Source organism: Cnephaeus nilssonii, assembly GCF_951640355.1.
Source record: "Cnephaeus nilssonii genome assembly, chromosome: 10".
Lineage (NCBI taxonomy): Eukaryota > Metazoa > Chordata > Mammalia > Chiroptera > Vespertilionidae > Cnephaeus > Cnephaeus nilssonii.
The window spans coordinates 71,640,255-71,661,843 of NC_137081.1; the positions used below are offsets into that span (position 1 = coordinate 71,640,255).

Genomic DNA, 21,589 nt, shown 5'->3' on the forward strand with positions numbered 1-21,589 from the left:
TACTGCTCCAGAATGTTCCTTTTTATTTATGAATTCTGTTTTACACATGAACTCATCATTTTCTTAATGACTGGACAGGAAACCTTGGTATTATCTTTGTTTCCTATTGCCACCATATTTTATCACCCACATGTCCAATCATCAACAAATCTTTCAATTCTTTGCAATAGTTTCCCTTGTAATCTACTTTGAGCCTGGATTAACAGAGTAACCCTTTAAATCGTCTCCCTGCTTCTGCTGTTTCTAATGAATCCCAACGTTGTGAGTCATGCTAACACATTTAATGTTTTCCCACAGTGACAACTAGGACAGATCAGTAAGTCAGACTATCTGTGCTAGAATCCCAGTCCCAACAGTGACTGTGTGACTTTGGATAAGATACTTAACTAATCTGTGCCTCAGTTTTCCAAACTGTGAGAGAAAACAGTTAAATAACCACATTACCGTTAAATAAACTTCGAACAGAACTTGGCATCTAGAAAATACTATGAAATATTTGCCTTAAAAAAATCACTGCCCTGATTAAAAAACACAAATGGAGTTTCAATGTTTGCAGAATCAATGACAAGTTTTTAGTTTGAGATTTAAGGTCTCCTAAAAGCTGGACTCAACCAATGTTTGCAAACTAATTTCCTTTCAAAAACCTTTGCATTCATTGAACACACATTACTGGGTAAAATGTATTAAGGATTGAGACATAAAATTAAATAAGTAATGAGCCTGTCCTCAAGGAATTTAAACTCTAAGTGAAATACAGTTATTTAAAAAGATGAAGATGTACATAAAGTGCTATGATTGTACATATTAGAATTTCTTTTGGCTTGGAAATATCTTGAAATATTTATAGTCTAGATTAAATTTAAACTGTCTTTAAAAAAGGAAAATAAATTTCAACTCTCTTAAACTATAAATACAGTGGAATGATCAAGATAGAAGAGAATTCTGAGTAGAGGGATTAATATTGAAAACTTCAAGTAGTTTGCTATGGTTAGCACCAGGCCAGGTTGCATATTAGAAAGTGGTAAAAAAAAAAAAATGAGACAAGTTTGAGGAAGAAGGCAAGATATGAAAGTTTGTTGGTGCCATGTTAAGCCGTGTTAAGGAAATTGAAGTTTATTCTGTAGTTACCAGAGTGTTGCTGAAGGTTTAAAGCAGTCCCCAAATATTCAAATTTACATTAAAAAAAATTAAAAAGTGCAGTGATTGTGTGAATGAAAGCTATAATACTGAGATAGGAAAGACAAAACAGGAGGCTATCAGAGAGGCCAAAGTTAAGAGTAACAGCGTTTTAAAAGGGAGCATTACCACCTCTTCAGGTCTGCATCCCTGTTTATTGGACATTTCTACCAGAATGTATAATACTGAATTTACTGCTCCAAAATAACCAGTCTTCTTGGGTGATAAACATAGAGAAATCATGGGAAAAAATAGAGAAATTTTATGGAATTATTTGCCTGTTTTAAAATTATCATGTACTTTGTTATTTTTTTAAATTTATTTTTGTAGGGCATTTATTTGTGTGGGACAGGATGAGATAATAAGGATAGTTGCATTCTGAGCGAGGAGCAGCTGCATACATTCTGATGGAACTGTTCCAAAGGCACACAGATAGGCATAGGACTGAAGCTCAGGTAGTAGATTTAGACCAGATGTATTGATTTTGGGCTCATTAAAGAGGAAAAGCTCAGAGGATATATGGAGTGATCGTTTTAAGGAAGTGCATCAGAATTGCCTGTTGAATTTAAAATTAAAGACACTAATTAAAAAAGGGGGTATATAGGCCTCAAGACTTATAAGAAATTATTTTTTAAGAAAGTAGGATCAGTTACCAATGTATAGTGTTACAAAGAGATCAAGAGGGCAGGCATAGACTGGAGTGCCCATTGTAATGACAAATCGGAGAAAATCTCTTGATTATCTTCATGCGAGTGAATTCAATGGAATGGTGAGGAAAAGCCAGGTCACATTAAATTGTGGCAGAAAATGTACGGTGAGGAAGTAAACACAGTGAATATGGACTCCTTTTTAGAAAAGATTGCTGGTAAAGAGAAAGTGAGAAGTACACGTCTAATAAGAAGGCTATGCAAAATGGGAAAGGAGGGCAGACTGCACACACATTATTTTGTAGGCAGAAAAGGATTAGAAAGTTACTTGGTTGTCTTAGACTCCGTGACCTTGGTCAAACATTTGAGTAGTTTGCCATCTAAGACACTATAGTATATAGGAAGAGCCAAGTACATTTGCAAATTAAGCCAACTATTATTTTATATCACCTATAAAAGATTAAAAATGATAAATTGCTATACAATGCTGGGGGTGAAAACAGGAAAATAGATAAGCATTTGGGAGAAAAGGCGGATGGGAAACTTGGAGACCAGAAAGTGGATCTGTTGGATGACCTGTTTACAGGCAAGAGAAGAGAATATAACAGAGACATTATGTTAGGATAAAGGTACAAATACCAAGCTAGACTATGCAGGAACGAACAGTAAGTACAGAAAGTGGATCTTAAAGCAAAATTCATAAAAGCGCCATAAGAATTTAATAAGTTGCTGTGGGTTTTCTTTGAAAATGATTTTCCTTTCAAAATGGTAAATAAATTAGTGTGTTGGGGTTCATAAAATACAGTCTCTAGTACATGGTAGGTGTTTATTAAATTCTTATGTGGCTCTTTGCAGCAATAAGTCTCCCAGAATATAAAGATAAGTTTTATTGTTCCTAATGACATCAATGCTAGCTGCTGAATAACAATAAAAATAATTTCAAATGTGATTTTTCCTTTGTTAGTCTTAACTCTGATTTCTGTGTTATAACCATCTAGGCGATATACTCGGGCACAGAACTACTGCATTTGTGTGTTTCTGTCAAAACTTTTCTTTTGTGATATAATAGGGAAAATTATAACAATCTGATATTTTAAAAGACAACAGCAACTACACCTTATTCCTTGACATTCTTCCTGTATAATATAGGACATTTGAAACTAAAAATGCTCATGGAAACTCAAGCACTATTGCCTACTAAAAATTAATATATTTAAGTAAATGCACTAGCCCCTTTAAGATAAATAAAAAGTAACATCATAGTTGCATTGTTTAGATTTGATTTTTCTCTCATGTTAGTTTGTTCACACGGTGTCCCTATTGGGACATTTTACACAGAGGACATACTTGCATGGGTCCATTTTCTATAAATCAGGTTATCTTATAAATCAGTGATTCAGATATGTGTCTATCAAACACATGCATACTTCCAGCACCTAAAAGATGGTGAAGGAAAAGGAGCATGGGAGGACTCAGGGAGAATGGAAAAGAATTCACTTTCCACTCCTCGCTTCTGTTGTCAGTGAAACACGGGATGCCGTGCTTTGCTGTCTGTATGCATACACGTGCACAAACCACCTATTATTTTTAATGTAAATAAAAGGTAAAAAATTAAATTCGTACAATAAAAAAATCAGTATGCTGAGGGAAATTTTGATAGGCTACAGAGAAAGGCTATAGTGGAATCATCTGCAAATTATTTGAAGTACTATTACATGTGTTTGTTTAGTTTATATGCTAATAGCATTTAATATTGCTTTTTTTTTTCACAAAGCAGATAATTTACTTACAGAGTGGAATGGATGTTATAAGGAATTATGTTTGGTTTCTTCTCGTTTGGAGGAAAAGCAAAACACCAAATCCTCGTAAATCTTTTATTTCTGTCCCTTAACAGCTATTTTTTCATGACTGAGAGCTTTAGACAGCAGGCCGTCTGGGGGATCTGAGAAGTTGTTCAGAAAAATCTGTCATTCTGTATTCCTTTTCTGGTTGTATGAGTGGTTGAGTGAATACATTCGGGGAGAGTACACGATATCTCTCTTTTCCTCCCTGAGATGAATATAAATACTGCCCTTGGGACGTACATGAACTTCCTAGGGCGACCTGAACACCTTCAGGGGGAATGGAGAGCGAAGAAGTTCTGAGGATACCTAAAGGAGAGGAAACTTGTGTTTGCTTTTAAATAAGTTCATAAAAAAAAAAAAAAAAAAACTTTGAAGATTTCACAAACAACAAGTTAAAGGAAAAAGATAAGCGTGCCCGGAGAAGAAACCATCATTCCTCTGGGCTTGCATGCACTTACAGCCAAGCAGTACATTAAATAAAAACTGTGGTAAAGGAAACAGAAGAGACATAGCAGCAAATGCAGTGCCTCCCCCTTTGCCAGCTGATACACCTTTGCCACCGGCTGGGTGGGAGTGCTGGAAGACAAAACGCTGACTTAGGTTATGTGTAAGCAGTGTCCTAAGAAGCACAAAAAGACTGGTCCATTTTATGCCTTTCCTATCTCAGTAAATATTCTAACTGACATGGAGAAAAGAAAGTGGGTAAGATAATAAAATCAGGGCAGTATGTGGGGGAAAGAGTGGTGTTACTTCTCTCTTGCTGCTACTTCTGATCGGCAGTCCCTCTGAGATGGCCTTTGTAGGATCCCCTGGCTGTGCTGGTGTGGCTGGGGTGTTTGCACTCAGTTTGTAGGCTTTCTTTTTCTTTTGGACTCTGTGGAGGGAAAAGTCTAGTATTTCTCACTTGGCTTATCTTTTCTTGGACTTTTTTTTTCCTTTCTGTTTCTCTTTTTCAGGACTTGTAGCCTGAGGAAAATTTTCAGAAAGCTTTCATACTCACTTGACAAATTAGTGATTCCAGCATCTTTCTCCCTCAAACTTCACCCTAAGGGTGAAACACATTTCAATGCCTGACTAATCAAAACAGCATGAAACAGGAATTTAGTTGAGGGAACAGAGAGGAAGGGGAGAAGAAGAGGCATTTGATTATTTATTTAATAAAGTTTCTGTAATTCCCGTGGATTTGTTCCATCACAGGACTTGCCTTCCTTGCTTACAAAATGCTGGCCATGTTAACCAGCGTTTGCCCTTGCTACTTATGAAATTCTGCAACCACTTAATTTGTCTAATTCTATTGCCACTTAGCCTATTTAACTCTCTGGTGGTTCCCAAACTCTATACAAAGTCATGGACTCTGCAGAAACAGTATTAGAGGTAAAATAATGTGTGTTTTTTTCCTACTTGCACACACTCCTAGGCCTCCTCACCAAGATTCAGAGTTTATTTTTGATTGGGAATAGGGGAGAAAAATGACTCCTGCGAATATTCTACCCTCTACTCAGTTCTCCTGGCTCCCTACCTTATCTATTTTTCAGTGCCTGTCTTTTAATACCGTCTCCTAACCAATCTTCTGATCTTCAAAGTTAGAGTTTCTTTTCATCTAGTCAGAGTTCCTTTCCTTATATCTTTTGCCTTCCCAGAATTCCACCCAACACTGTGTTCTACTTGCACAACATTTCCCTCTTCTTAAAAGTCATCCTTTGCTCTTCCTTCCACCTGAGAGCCCCCGACACTGTGGTTGAAACTTCATTATTGTGAAATCCCTGAATCTCCGGGCCTCTTTGTCTGAAATCCACCTCCACGTTCATGAGTCATAACTTGCCTCTTCACTCTGTCTGCCACCGGACCCACTCAGATAAATTCCCTGTCACATACACGGAAGATTGTCTGTGGAAGCTTGGAGGGAGATGGGAATGGCAGAATGGTGTGCGATGGTCCCCACTGGGATCTTTCTGGCATCCTAAACTCTAACGACAATATAGAACTTCAAGTGCACTATGAGATAAATCTTTGTAGGCTTTGTAGCAACTCTAGTATTACCACTACCTTAAATATTGTTTCACAGAGAAATTATTTCTGTCTTCTAAATAAAGGGATTATAAATAATCTTTTGTAACACAACCTTTTAATAGGAGACTGCTGATAGATGGCACAGTGAGAAACAAATGTAAAAGCTTGTCATCATTATTTTCCATGTTATATATTCTATTTACTGTTTCCATTGAAAAGCGTTCAATGTGAAACATTATAGAGTGGAATATGGAAAAGACCTCGCTTTTTTAGACATAAAAGAAAAATATCTATTTTTTTTCCTGTTTGGAGCAATATTTTTATCTACTCATAATAGCATTGTTTGTTTCACATGATAAGAAGTTATTTTTAATAAAGAAAACAGTGAAGCAATTATAATTGCAAATTGTCAATAAAACATTTATTTTAATTATCATTGAACACAAATAATGATAGAATTGCAAGACAATTAAACATAATAAGTGCAGTGCATTATGAAATACAAAAGACATACAATCCCTCGAGTAAAATTTGCATATTTTAAGATAGCATTTTAACCATTTGCAATTGATATAATTTCTATTTGTAATTAAATAGGCTTTTAAAAGTATCAACACTAGTAAAAGTAGCATAATCAAAGAGCCCTTCAGGTTGTGCATCAACATAATCAACCTGTGGAAGTTTAAATCTGGAACAAAAATCTCACCTAAGTTAATGGAACACACGTAGCATGCCATGCACCTGTTCACAGCATATTGCCGGAAGCCATTATATGGTAATGAATGTGTAAGCAAAGTAGAAAGGAATGTAGGAATAAAAATAAGCTATTCTGTACAAAGTATATATAATGACAGTAGCATATTGAAACTGATTTTTACCTCTGCCTAGCAGGGACTTGGAAAGTCATACTTTCCAAAAATAGACACACATAAGAACACATTTATGTTTCTTGGCCTGGGGCATCCATATTTCCTGTACCAAATGTTACTGATCTGTCCATGAAAAGGAATATGACGCCTAGCATGGATGACTTTCCAGCAGTACTGAGTACTCTGAGTACTCAAGCTCATGCTCAGTGGTTTCTCCCTCTCAGACAGTCTCTGCCTGGCCATCTCTCTTTATCATAGCAGGGAATATTCTCCTTAGCAACTGGGTTGGGATTTCCCTGTATGCTCTGAATTAGGCATTTGCTTAGTGTCAGAACCTTGTGTTGTTGAAGTTGGAGGAAGAGAATTTTCCGCAACATTCGATTGTTTTTGTAGGTTGCCTTAGTCCTGGACTGGTATTATCATGGTAAACACAGCACAATTCCTATTTTCCTGGACTTTACAATTTACTGAGGGAGCAGATACATAAACAGGAAGTTGCAATGTAGTACTGTAAGTACCACAACAGAAGGTAGAATTGTGTGACAGGGGAGGATCCATGAGGCATCTAACTCAAGGTTGGGGGTGGGTGCCAAGGGTCAGGTTTAACTTCCCAGAGTTAAAAACACAAAACCAAACAAATTACATGAATTGAATTAAAACAATCAAAATGTTAAAGCAAGAAATCATTTTTTGTTTCCTCTGTCAACTAATTGATTTACCTGTTTTTTCTAGTTTCAACCTGTGCCACTGTTGAGTTCCGCTGTGCAGATGGGACCTGCATTCCAAGATCAGCACGATGCAACCAGAACGTGGATTGTGCAGATGCTTCCGATGAGAAGAACTGCAGTAAGACAGTCTGCTCCTGTTCTGTTGCTCATGCCTGCGCACTCTTGGCCTTGCACTGAACACTGTCCTACTTTTCACTGAACCTTGTCCGGAATTGATATGTAATTAACCCCTGTTGTGAAGAATAATTGCTTATTTACTTCTTCAATTAAGCTAACTTGTCTTGTCTCTATGACCTACACAGAAGGTTGATAATTTTTGCCTCTGAGGTATTGTTCATTTTTCTGTTTACCTCCTTGTAGATAACACAGACTGTACACACTTCTATAAGCTTGGAGTGAAAGCCACAGGGTTCATAAGATGTAATTCTACCTCACTGTGTATTCTGCCAACCTGGACGTGTGATGGCTCCAACGACTGTGGAGACTATTCAGATGAATTAAAATGCCCAGGTAATTCTAGAAACAAAACAAACAAACAAACAAAAAACAGGCCTTGACTGAAGATTTGGAGGCTAGTTGTGTAGACTAAACTTATTAATTTTTGTTATAAATATTCAATGATAAGAATTAAATTTAAATATTCTAAACATGCCACTTAATTTTTTAAATTAATTGTAAAATGATACTCAAGAAAACTGCATTTGGATCAATTTCCAATTTTAGTTCACCATTAAGCCTTTTAAAGTTAGTGATTAAACTTAAAATGTGTAACCTATAGCTTCCATAGAAGTAATATATATTGAGAAAATACTATTTATAGATTAAAGAGAGGGAGCCTATATTTCTCACCAATGGCTCTACTCAGTGTTATTATACAGTGTGCATTGTCTTGTTAGAAAGTTTGATGCCATTTACACAATCTCTTTGCATAGTAGTGTACTAATAAGTCTTGTTATCATTACTGGGCCAAGTTTACTAGTAGACAGGTATATTTAATCTTACTATTAAACATGTTTACCTACATAAGCTCTGAAAAGTGGCATCTGCATTCTTAAAAAATTGCCTTTCATGAAAAGGTCATAGCCCTGTTTCTTTTTAACTGTTTGAAGAATAGATAGCATAATGTTCTTCAGGTCTATCCATGCTGTCACAGAGTAAAATTTTCTTCCTTTTTACGGCAGAGTAATATTCCATTATGTAAATGTACCACACCTCTTTTTTGTCCACACTACTGATGGACACTTGGGCTGCTTCCAAGCCTTGGCTATTGTAAATAATGCTTCAATGAACATTAGGGGTAAATATATTCTTTCAAATCACTGTTTCGGGTTTCTCTGAATAAATTCCCAGAAGTAGAATCGCTCATAATGCAGTTCCATTTTCAATTTTTTGAGGTAACTCTATACTGCTTTCCACAGTAACTACATCAATCTGCATTCCCACCAACAGTGCATGAGGGTTCCCTTTTCTCCACATCCTCCCCAATGCTTGTTGTTTGTTGGTTTATTGATGATAGCTCTTCTGACAGATGTGAGGTGATATCTCATTGTGGTTTTAATTTGTATTTTTCTGATGATTAGTGTCATTGAGCATCTTTTAGTATGTGTATTGGACATCTGTATGTCCTCTTTGGAGAAATGTCTATTCAGGTCCCTTGTCCATTTTTAAAAAAATATTTTTTTATTGATTTCAGAGAGGAAGGGAGAGGGAGAGAGAGAGATAGAAGCATCATTGATGAGAGAGAATCATTGATTGGCTGCCTCCTAAATGCCCCCTACTGGGGATCGAGCCTGCAACCCGGGCATATCCACTCTTAGAGGTTATAATAATAACAGTATTCCACAATCTAATATATATAATGTGTGTTGCAGTGATGATCAATCTGCATATTACTCTTTTATTAGATAGGATAGAGGCCTGGTACAGGGAATATTCTCCTTAGCAACTGTATATATCTATATATATAAAAGTCTAAGTGACTGAATGACCGAACAACTGGTCAACTGGTCACTATGATGCGCACTGACCACCAGGGGGAAGATGCTCAATGCAGGAGCTGCCCTCTGGTGGTCAGTGCACTCCCATAGTGGGAGTGCCGCTCAGCTGACCAATGGGCACCAAAGGCAGGGCTCATGGCTGGCAAGCACTGCTGCAGCAGTATAAGCCTCTCCCGATTGGGATTGACTGAGTGCGAGCCTGTGGCAGATGCAGCAGGCTGGGATGAGTGGGAGTGGCAACCAGGGGTGATCTGATCCCCACAGGCCATGCTGAGGGACCCCACGATTGCACGAATCCGTGCACTGGGCCTCTAGTATATATATATATATATATATATATATATATATATATATATATATATATGTTTACAAATATATATATTTTACAGAATAATTTCTCATACAAGTACTTTTTATCCTCATGATATTTCTGTAAGGTATAAAAATTTTAGAGATTGTATTATAACTTGTTTTTCTTCCTTAAAATAGAGAAAATTTATTTGAATCTTGTTAAAGCCCACTGAAACTATAGGGCAGTTGTCTACACTTTGTAAGCACAGATCCACTAATATTTTTATGATATCATTTGTTTTTTATGATTAGGGAATTAAGAATATTTTCCACCTAAAATGATTATTTAGCCTTAGGCTCATTCACTTTATACTCACTTCCATTATTTTAAAAATATACACTGAGTGGACAGATTATTATGATCTCTGAACGCATAATAATCTGGCCACTCAGTGTGTATGTGTGTGTGTGTGTGTGTGTGTGTGTGTGTGTGTGTATACACACACACATGCACCGGACCTCTAATATCCTACCTAAGAATAGACAAATATGCAAATAGACCATACCTCCGACACACCCACAAGCCACGCCCACAAGCCACGCCCACAAGCCACACCCACCATCCAGTCAGAGTGAATATGCAAATTAACCCATCCAAGATGGCTACAGCCACAGAGAGCAAGGTTTCCCAGGCAACAGAGGGAAACAAGCTTTCCGCCAGCCATTGCAGGCCTAAGCCTCCACTCAAGCTACAAAGTTTCAATTATAGAAGGTAAACAAATTCAAACAAATGGCAGCAGAATGAAGCTTGAGAGAGCAGGCCAGGGTTGCTGCCAGCAACAGGGGAAGCAAAGCTTTCCGCACACCCTGGCCGGGAACACCCGCTTAAGGCAACAAAGTTTCAATTATAACCCCAACACAAATGGCTGCCGCCACGGAGGGAGCCCCAGGCTTGGCTCTGCTCCAGGCTACAAAGTTTCAATTGTGGAAGGAAAATAAATTCCAGATACCAGGGCCTCTGCTTGGGTTGCCAGGGGGCGTGGCCGGCCTGAAAACCACCACAGGCCCCTCACTCAGGCCACCCCACGCCCCAAGGGAACCCCCACCCTGATCAGGGACACCCTTCAGGGCAAACCAGCTGGCCCCCACCCCTGTACCAGGCCTCTATCCTATCTAATAAAAGAGTAATATGCAGATTGATCATCACTGCAACACACAATATAGCTGCCCCATGTGGTCAAAGATCCTGCCCCCATGTGGACACAAGATGGCCAGCAGGAGAGGGCAGTTGGGAGGCACCCGGCCTACAAGGGAGGGCAGTTGAGAAGGACCAGGCCTGCAAGGGAGGGCAGTTGGAGATGATCAACCCTGCAGGAGAGGGCAGTTAGGGGTGACCAGGCTGGCAGAGGAGGGAAGTTGGGGGCAAACAGGCTGGCAGCAGAGTGGTTAGGGGGTGATCAGGCTGGCATGCAGAAGTGGTTAGGGGCAATGAGGAAGGCTGGCAGGCAAGCAGTTGGGAGCCAGCAGTCCTGGATTGTGAGAGGGATGTCGGGCAGTCGGACATCCCTCCAGGAGTCCCAGATTGGAGAGGGTACAGGCTGGGCTGAGGGACAACCCCCCCTCCGTGCACAAATTTCGTGCACCGGGCCTCTATATATATATATTAGAGGTCCGGTGCATGAATTCATGCATGGGTGGGGTCTGTCCAGCCTGGCCAGGGGGAGGGGACATGGGTGTTTGGCTGGCCTGCCTGCTGGTCAAACTCCTAGTCGAGGGGACAATTTGCAATTAGCCTTTTATTATATAGGATATACACTGAGTGGGCAGATTATTATGCGTTCAGAGATCATAATAATCTGGCCACTCAGTGTATATATATATTTCTAAAACTCCACATTATTTGGATATAAACAATTTTCCCCTTAATGCAATCTTTCTTTAGATTTGATTAATATATCTTCCTAGTTTCCTCTGATCTGTGCCAGTTTTTCAGGTCTGTTTGTTTTTTTGTTTTGTTTTGTTTTCATGATCTTGACAATCTTGAAGAGAACATCTCGGTTCCATTTTAAGTTTTCTATTTATCACCTATATTTCAGAAGTCTAAGATTAATTAATTTTTGACACTGTATTCTATATTTTGTCACAGTGCAAAACAAACACAAATGTGAAGAAAATTATTTTGGTTGTCCTAGTGGAAGATGCATTTTGAGTTCCTGGATATGTGATGGTCAGAAAGACTGTGAAGATGGACTTGATGAATTACACTGTGGTGAGTGAGACATTATATCTTGCTTTAACTTTATAAACCATAGTATTATTTATATACTGATGTTCACTTAGATAGGTATTTTATTCAAAATACTGCTAATTCGTTTAACATCAATTTTTATTCTTGTTAAATAATATAAAATGGTATAGATTAAATAGAACATAAAAACTTAACACAAAGAATTACAATCACCTGTTCTAGTCTTTTCTTTTAAATTTTTCTGTTTTTCTTAATTATGTCCATCAATTTAAATTATATACTTATACCTTAATTGTTTTACTTATTAGATGCTAATATATTTACTTTCTGATATGAAATTTACTTTTAGATGCTAATATATTTATTTTCTGATATGAAAAATGAGGATTTAGCTCACACTATTTGTCAGACGCCTCCTACCTATAATTGACTATTATTATTCTAAATGTTTCTATTAATTGCGTGGATAACTTTAAATAGTATGCTTAAACCTGGATTTTATCCTTCATCACCTACCATTTAATTTCTGTGTGTGTACATTTCATTTCATTTGGCAAGGTAAGAAAGCATTTTTAAAATTTATTTAATAAAATGTATGGATTTATTTTTTATTCTCACCCAAGTATATAATTTGAGAGACAGAGGAAAGGGCGTGGGGGAGAGAGAGAGAAAGAGAGAGAGAGAGAAAGAGAGAGAGAGAGAGAGAGAGAGAGAGAGAGAGAGAGAGAAAGAGAGAGACAACATTGATGTTAGAGAGAAACATAGAGAGAGAGAGAGAGAGAGAGAGAGAGAGAGAGAGAGACAACATTGATGTTAGAGAGAAACATGGATCAGTTGCCTCCTGAATGTTCCCTGACCAGGGATCAGAGGTTGGAGCAAGAGCAAGACGAAAACTTTTTAAAATATTTATAGTGTCAAGATAAAAATTTTTATTTTTACAGCAATTTATATTTTGAAGACTTTAATTTGGAAAGGTTTTACTTTTGAATCTTTCGTAGTGATAAAAAAAGCTGAGTGGAAGAACAGGCTGAAGGTGGAGGAGAGCAATCACAAACCTGGCTTTGGAATTAGAGTGTACTATTCCTAATGCATAACCTGGTCATAACATACCAGCCGCCCTGCCAATGAGTTTGGATGTTATTAGTCAGACTTAAGATTTCTCAAGTGAGAGAAACAAAAACATCAAAATAATAAATATGTATAGATAGGTTTAGCCATCAAGCTAAAACCCCCTCAGTCACCTGATTTTTAAAAACAAAAATATATGCTGATGTGTCCACCATATTGTAACCCTGCCCAGGATATAAGTTTTCTCCAATTGTTCAAAATATATTAAAAATTATAAAGAATAACTAGACCACCCCTGGAATATTTATTTTATATCTGTTCATCGCACCACACCCCTTTTTTTTTTTTTTTAACGGCAACCTGGAGTAGGGGATTACCATCATCATGACTAGCTCCAAGTCAAACCCTGTGAGAACTTTGGTGAAGGAACAATGTTGCTAACCTGAAAACTCAGAGGAAATATGCAAGCTGTTGTTAAAATACACTGAGTGGCCAGATTATTATGCGTTCAGAGATCATAATAATATATAATATTATTATTATAATATATAATCCTATATAATAAAAGGCTAATATGTAAATTGTCCCCTTTACCAGGAGTTCGACCAGCAGGCAGGCCGACCAATGGCCCATGTCTCCTCTCCCTGGCCAGGCTGGCCAGACCCCACCCATGCACCAATTCATGCACTGGGCCTCTAATATATATATATATATATATATATACATATATATACTGAGTAACCAGATTATTATGCGTTCAGAGATCATAATAATCTGGCCACTCCGTGTATTATAGAGCTGTCACAGAGAAGAGGAATTTGCCTTGTTTTATTAAAGGATTGTTGATTTTAGTAAAGTCTAAAGAAGAATGTTCTTACTCTCATATTTGTCCTAAGATGGTCCCAAATATTTTCTTTTTTGTTTGCACCTAAAACGGACATTCTTGTTTGTTTTCTAGATTCTTCTTGTTCTTGGAACCAATTTGCCTGTTCTGCACAAAAATGCATATCCAAACACTGGGTGTGTGACGGAGAGGATGACTGTGGAGACGGACTGGATGAAAGTGATAGCATTTGTGGTGAGCTGTTCCTTTTTGCTCTCACTCAGTTTTTAGATGCATGTTACATATGTCCTATCATATTAGAGTACACAGAAGACCTTGTTTTCTACTTACCTTAGCATTAAATTTACTTATACAGTTTATTTATCTGTTTTTATTATTTTTATGAGTATTATTCTCCTATTTTTATATATACAGTTGTTATTCAATGATTAGGTTTCTTTTTAATATTGACACAGTGAACATATTTGTAAATTTTATTTCTAGTCTTCAATGCTATTTTGGAATAGATTTCAATAACTGAAATTATTTGGGTCAAATGATCAAATTTTTATGGCTCTTAATATGTATTGTTAACTTGTCCTCCAAAAGTATACCAATTTATACCACACAAGCCGCACTTGTATGTGTGTGTTACTTGTATGTGTGTGTTACTTGTATGTGTGTGTTACTTGTATGTGTGTGTTACTTGTTTGTGTGTGTACATTATAGTAATCATTATTATTGATTTGTTTTCCATGGAAAATAAAGAAGGAAGCTATTATATACTATTTTGAAATGTATGTAAAAACACACACAATACAGTGTACATATAATGTGTTGTAGAACTGTGCACCTGAAACCTGTATAGTTTTGTTAACTAGTGTCACCCCAATAAATTCAATAAAAAGGAAAAAAATAAAACTTTCTATTCTTTCATATAAAATAAAGTAAAATTCAGCTTTTTATAATTAGAGGTATAGTTTTAACATCTATATTTAACTAGTGTATGTTAACTACACAGCTAATATTACTTTTAAATAATCACAAACATTTAATAAACAATTTATATGGAATTAACTGAATTTCTTAAGGGGTAAAAAGAAGAAAGAAATATTATTTCTATGAATTTATTATACTTGACAAATATATAATTTATTTATGTCTATTTCTCTCTGATCTGTTTCTATATATGTTCGTATTTATAGATATACTAGAAGCCCAGTGCATGAAATTCTTGCACTGGTAGGGTCCCTAGTGGCTGCCGGCTGCTGGCTGGGTACTCCCTCCCTTCCCCTGGATGGCCCCACCTCCTGGTCCAACTCCCCAACAACTCCCAGTTGAGGGGACAATTTACATACTATGCTTTTATTATAAGGATACTCTTTACTCATTATAAAAGCTGTATTTCATAGCTCTTTCATCCTCATTAGAGAGAAAAGTTCCTGAATCATTGAATAAGGTGCACAAATAGAGTTAAGTACACTTTCCAATTTATTAAATGTCAGGAGTCTGGCCCGCTCTTTAGGTTATGGAGACAGGTAGATAAGATTTTATAACGTGCAAGCTAACCTGAAGTTCTCTGGAAATAACATAAAATTGGAGCTATCCTTTGAAATCAGACACTTTATTTTCTTGTATTTAAGTTAACCAAAATTTACTTTTTATTTATACAGCTGAAACAACTTAGTTATTCAACAGATAAAGGTAAATATAAAAAGATTGCTATAATAAAGCTCTGAAAAGAAAAAGAAATCAGCAATCAAGTAGATGCCTGGCCAGTGCCTTTTAACGACTTTGTTTCTATTTGCTATTAAATCTTTCTTTAATTTTAACAGAAAAATTAGTTCCTTACAATGGTTTGAGCAAGTTCCCAGTCTTTACAATAATGTGGACTCTTTGTTTAACCTTACCTTAAATGGCTCCATTGATAGCTCTATTTTTTTCTGACTGGACACTGTATAACAAAATGGATAAATACCCTGAAGTCATACAGAGTGGAATTTTCCAGCTCTGTGATCATGAGTACAGGTCCATTTTATTCCTTATATCTCAAGCTCCTTACCTATTAAGTGGGTACAAAATGATCTATCTTTTTGTCACTCTTGTGATTATCTAACATGACCAGTGTGTACCATATGAATGAATTTGTTCCCTTCTCTTTTGTTATATTCTGCTTCCTCCTTTATTTTTCAGTTATTGTCATGTCTATCATTGTTGTCACTGGCAATATCTTTATTGTTGTGTCCATTGTTATTGTCATGCCTGTATCTATCTGTGCCCTGAGAATATTTTTAAAGGATTAAAATCGTAAAGGACATGTTTACCTGTTTGCAAAACACCCAGTCACTTTAATTTAATTACAGACTGAATTTTGTATACTAACCACCAAACTGGTGACACATAAAAATCACTGTTTTAGACCAAACATCAGTCAATGATCCAAACCTAAGATTTTAGGATCGGAAAGGAACTTTATAAGTAGTTTATCTCAGTGGTTCTCAACCTTCAGTGCACAAAATGTCCTTCTCAGAAGTGTGTTGTAATGTAGATTCTTAATCCCCATCTCCAAATATTCTAATGAGGGCTGTAAACACAATCTTCCTTAAGCAAAGATCTGAGGATCCTATTTGGAAATCATAGTGTAGTCCATTTCCATCATTTGATCATAAAAAAAGAGAAACTGAAAGAGGTTAATACCAGGTATATTTGCCGATGTCTCTCAGAGGATCAGAGATGACAGAGCTAGGACCAAAATTCATATTTTTGAAATACTAAGTAAGAGAGTAACTGTTACCAATCAAACCTTGTATCTGACTATGTGCACAGGATGAATCTGGTGGAGTTCCTTCATCTCGTCTTCCTTCTCCCTGGGGATTTATATCCCTGAGGAAATCAGTGTGTCTTCAGATGTTGGTAACTGAGGAATGAAGCCATGAGTTTTTTTCTTTGGCCATTTTCTTTCCAATTGACTATGATGTTTTGACATGCTCTTAACATAAAAACTGTTGAACAGTATCAAGGGAGCCAGAAAATTAGCTGCACAAAGCCTTATGCCATTTCATAGTTTGAGGTATCTGAGTAATTATGTAGTCATAACCTACATTTACAGACAGTGAAATTCAGACGCCAGTCTTCTCCAAGGTCAGACAGAATTAAATTTCTCAACAGCCAAATCAATGCTATGTCTATTATGCCTACCTTGAGAATAAATTAGGGTAATAATAAAAACGTAGGCAAGAAGCAGAAAAAAGTTCATTTTTAAATCTCAAGCTTATAACAAAAATATTATAGAAATTAGAGCACAAATTGAGAGTATAATAGTGAAAGTAACACTATTTTCTTATGGCAAGCTTGAGAAGATAGATAAGAAGAATAAATAATATAAAATAAATTCTGTAGGAAGATAATTTTATTTTCAAAGGTACTAATGACATAACAGATAGCAGGTAAATTCATTTTTAAATGAAAGCAATTTTTATTTAATAGAGTTTTTATTATTTTCTCCATTAGTAGATATCATATTAAACTTCATTCTATTAACACTTATCCTCAATCAAATGAGCAAATCTGAATTATCTGGGGGACTTTTCAGCATTCATTTGCCATCCTGTTCTCCAAACTAAAGTATATGGCAGGGCAAGGCCTGTTTATGTTGGAAAAGCTCACTAGGGGGTTCTGTTTTGTCACCCTACTGCCCCCTCATATTACAACATGGCATTGAGAGCATTTTCTGCTCCTAATAACTCTGTGGCTGAGAAGATGATAGTGATAATTCAGTAATCCATGTTGATTATTGCTTTAAATGTTTGGAAACAAATATCTTTAGGCAATCCATTCAGTCTTTTTCTTCCTGGAGATATTAACATTTTCTGAATAATCCTAACACTATGATTTTTAGAATCTTTTTTATGGGCAACTTTTGGTCACAAGAAAAATGAAATTAAAGAATAGTTGGATTTGAGGATCCAATTACTAATTGACTCAAATATATATATATATATAGCTAATATGCAAAGTGTCCTCTGGAGTTCAGTTGCTCACTATGATGTGCACTGAACACAGGGTGGGCAGAATAAAGGAAGGCAGGAAGGCCCTGGCTGGCAGCCGGCAGCAGGGGAAGGAAGGTCCCGGCCAGTAGCCAGAAGGCCCCGATCGGCCCTGATCCCTGGACAGGTCTAGGGACCATACCTGTGCACGAATTTCTGCACCTGGCCTCTAGTTTTTATATAAATAACAAAAAAAGGAGCCATTCGATATGTATAGCTATACTTGGGGGTAAGGAAACATCCTGAGAAAGAATCATTTTCTAATTTTTTTTTTCTTTTATGATTACCCTGTGCCCATGTGAGGAGGAACGAGGAGGAAGCATCTATGACCTTTTGAATTTACAAGTCAATAAGCATTTATTTATTTATTTTTTCAGTGTATGTTTGAAAAACAACATCATTCAAATAAAGGGACATTAAATTGATAAAGCAGAGAAAATCTAGGTTCTGTTTATCAAGTGTGTAAAAGCAAAGAGAATACGCATACATTTATTCTTTTCAACAACACAGAGTGGGGATTAACAAGAATGGCAGTAGTGGTTAAGATAAGGTGCTTAGGTTTGCAATTTCCTTTTCTGTGAAATGAGATTAATAACAGTTCCATTGTTTGGGGTTATTGTGAGTATTAAATGAGTTATTATGTTAAGTGCAAATCCTGATATGTTCAGTTCTTTTAAACATTTCTTTTTCATTTTATTCATAACTAGAGGCCTGTTGCATGATATTCGTGCAAGAATAGGCCTTCCTTCCCCTGGCTTCACTCCCAGCCGCCCGGGAGTGGGCAAGTCCCCGCTCCCAGCTCACCCTCCCCCGCCCCAGGAGCCGGCAAGTCCCCGCTCCTGGCCCGCATGGGAGCCAGCAAGTCCTCACGTCTGGCTGGAGCACTGCTCCTGTAGCTCCCTCCGCCGCACTCCCTCCCCCTCATAGCAGGCGTCCCACACCTCCCAGCCGCTCCCCGCCTGCATATGCAAATTAACCCACCATCTTTGTTGGGTTAATTTGCATACTCACTTTGATTGGCTGTGGGTGTAGCGGAGGTACGGTCAATTTACATGTTTGTCTATTATTAGGTAAGATTCTATGACATTTGCTATATTTTACAAAGAGAAAATATCATTATTTTCAGCCATGTAGCTTTAATAAGTATAACTGAAATTATAAAGGAATGCATTTTGAGAGGAAAATGTGTAAATATCTATAGAAGGATAATATTGGATGATTCCAAATAACTTCAGTCTCTTCCTTGCCAGCCACATTTTCCTGCCTCCCTTCTTTCTGTAGGAAATGTCCATGGTAGACGTTTTCCAGCAGACACGCCGTGACTTAATGCGTCTTTCCTTTGGGTTCCAGGTGCCATCACCTGTGCGGCCGACATGTTCAGCTGCCAGGGCTCCCACGCCTGTGTGCCGCGGCACTGGCTGTGTGACGGGGAGCGGGACTGTCCGGACGGCAGCGATGAGCTCTCCACAGCGGGCTGCGGTACGGACACGGCGGGGCTGTGCGTGTGGGCAAGCGGCCGCGCGTCCTCAGACACGTGCTTTTGGACTGCTCACCATCCCACATTTCTCTCCCTTGCTCACTCCCTGGACTCACAGGGAGTGTCAGAACTAATGAGCTGGGATGCTCTTCAGAGCCGTTCAGCAAGCCCTCTGATCCCTTCAAAGCCATTCAAACGTGCACAGTTGCGTTATGCATTTTAAAATAGTTTTTGATGAACACAGATTTATCATTTGTGGTAGGGTTGTTACTTACTTTTTAGCATCAACTACCCTGACCCCCCCCCCCCCCCCCCGCTTCCCCACTGTGACAACTTTTAGATCTGCTCATTTCAGATACTCTGTAAAGGGCTTCTGTGATCCCAAGTAACTACTGATCAGAAGGTCAGTGGACAGCTATTAGCCCTATGGATAGGGTATTAACCCTCAGGTCAGGTAAAAATAGTGTGGATATAGCTGAGTGAAGTTGGGGGATCAGAGGTACACCTTTGGAGGTCAGACAATTTACTACATTTCTGACTCCAGGTAACCCCAGGAAATTTACAGGGAATTACTTAACAATAAAAATTTAGAGAAATGACTTTGCATGATCAAGAAAATCAAGAGACTAAATATTTATTTGAATGTGGGTTCCAAGGTCGCATAGGGAATCTGCCCAGCTGAGCAATTGATCAAAAACATGGCTGTGAACTCTGCTCATTAAAGTGAATTCTGCCAACCGTCACTCCAATGACCTGTCTTCAGGTTTTGAAAACTGTATTTGAAGCCATAATGTAAGTGTGTGTGTGGTATGTGTATAAGGGGAATAGCTAAAGCAGACAGGAGAAAGAAAACTTTGAGCAGGCCTATGTGCACAGAATCCATGGCACTGTAGAATAATTCACTTTGATCTTGAAACGGATGTGTGTGTCTGTAAAGGTCAATGGGGCCGCTGAGGGCTACATAATGAAGGATTACACATCAATTCAGGGATCCAGATGGTCCCAGTATAGTGTTGCTATTGTAACAGTTAACACTCTGGGAGACATATTAACACTTTGGGCCACACGGGTGCTATTAAGTAAATTATTCTCAAACACAATAAATTGTACTCAAGTGATCTGAAAGTGTTAATGCCAAATAAGCCTCTGTTGCTTAGTGTTTTAAAGAACAATTCATGTATTAGAATTGGCATAATTCACTGGAGTTATATAAGCTGTTGCACATTTCAAAGTTAGAGAAGTTATTAGTAACTGAGTTTTACTTTGATTATAATGGTCAAATTTTAATGCTGGTTCTATCTGGCTTTCATATTGTTTTGTTTTTTTAAAAATAATTTTCTCAAAAATAAATCATACTTGACTAAATTTATATATACATATGTGTGTGTGTGTATATATGTGTATATATACATATATATATGTATGTATATATATATATATATATATATATATATATATATATATACACACACACACACACATATATTTGTTTTGCCTAGTCATGTATCTGTTTCAGTCATTATTGAGTTGAAAGCAGAGATTTTCTTTCTTCGTAGAGTTTGAGGCAGCCTTGGGTAGGGAACTGATAGGCATGTAAAAGAATAATTATAATACCTTAAGTGTTAGAAAATCTTATATAATAAAAGCCTAATATGCAAATTGTCCCCTTGACCAGGAGTTTGACTGCTCACTATGATGTGCACTGACCACTAGGAGCTGGTGTAGAACATGGCGGGTATCAGCAACGCACTGCAACCTCTCTCTGGCTATCTGGGTGTGGGGGTGATGGGGACGGAGGTACGTGAGAATGCGGGGTGTCCGCCAAGCTCACTCGCACTCTCCCCACTACCCTCCCCTGGGACGCCAGGGCTCGTGCACCAGGGAAGCCCCTGTGCTCAGGTGCCAGGCAGCCACGAGGAGCCCGCCCCGCACCCATGCAGCCTCTTTCGGGTGAGCCAGGCCGCAGCTTCTGGGACCGCAGGGGCCGGTTGGGCTCCCTGTGGGTTCACGCAGGAGCCGGTCTGCAAGGCTGGCTAAAAGAGAACACACTGCCTGCCAAGCTTCCATGCAGCGCCACTGGGCAGCCCAGAGGTCGACGCTGCACCCCAGCCCACGGTGTCCAGCCATGCTCACCACATCTCTGCGTGGGGACTCAGGCTCCGTGACTCAGGTGGAGGGGGCAGGCAGAGGCCCAGGGGCCCAGGTGCTGCCCAGGGCCCAGAGGTCAGCTGGGACCTGCCCTTCTATGCCAGGTGCTTGCACTTTGATCACCGGCCAGGCCAAGGGATTGCACCTGTGCACGAATTTCGTGCACCGGGCATCTAGTATATCTATAAAAGATACTAGGTCATCACAAAGAAATATA

At 38.1% G+C, this 21,589-nt stretch overlaps 1 protein-coding gene across 1 annotated transcript in view; it reads left to right on the plus strand.

Annotated features, from left to right (window-relative positions):
* LRP1B (LDL receptor related protein 1B) overlaps window positions 1-21,589 on the plus strand; it is a 1,721,287-nt gene that overhangs the window by 1,418,570 nt on the left and 281,128 nt on the right. The window contains exons 48-52 of the mRNA XM_079782447.1: window positions 7,279-7,392; window positions 7,635-7,784; window positions 11,709-11,831; window positions 13,837-13,956; window positions 19,098-19,226. Coding sequence (XP_079638573.1) covers window positions 7,279-7,392; window positions 7,635-7,784; window positions 11,709-11,831; window positions 13,837-13,956; window positions 19,098-19,226 — 636 coding nt within the window. The remainder of the gene's footprint in view (window positions 1-7,278; window positions 7,393-7,634; window positions 7,785-11,708; window positions 11,832-13,836; window positions 13,957-19,097; window positions 19,227-21,589) is intronic.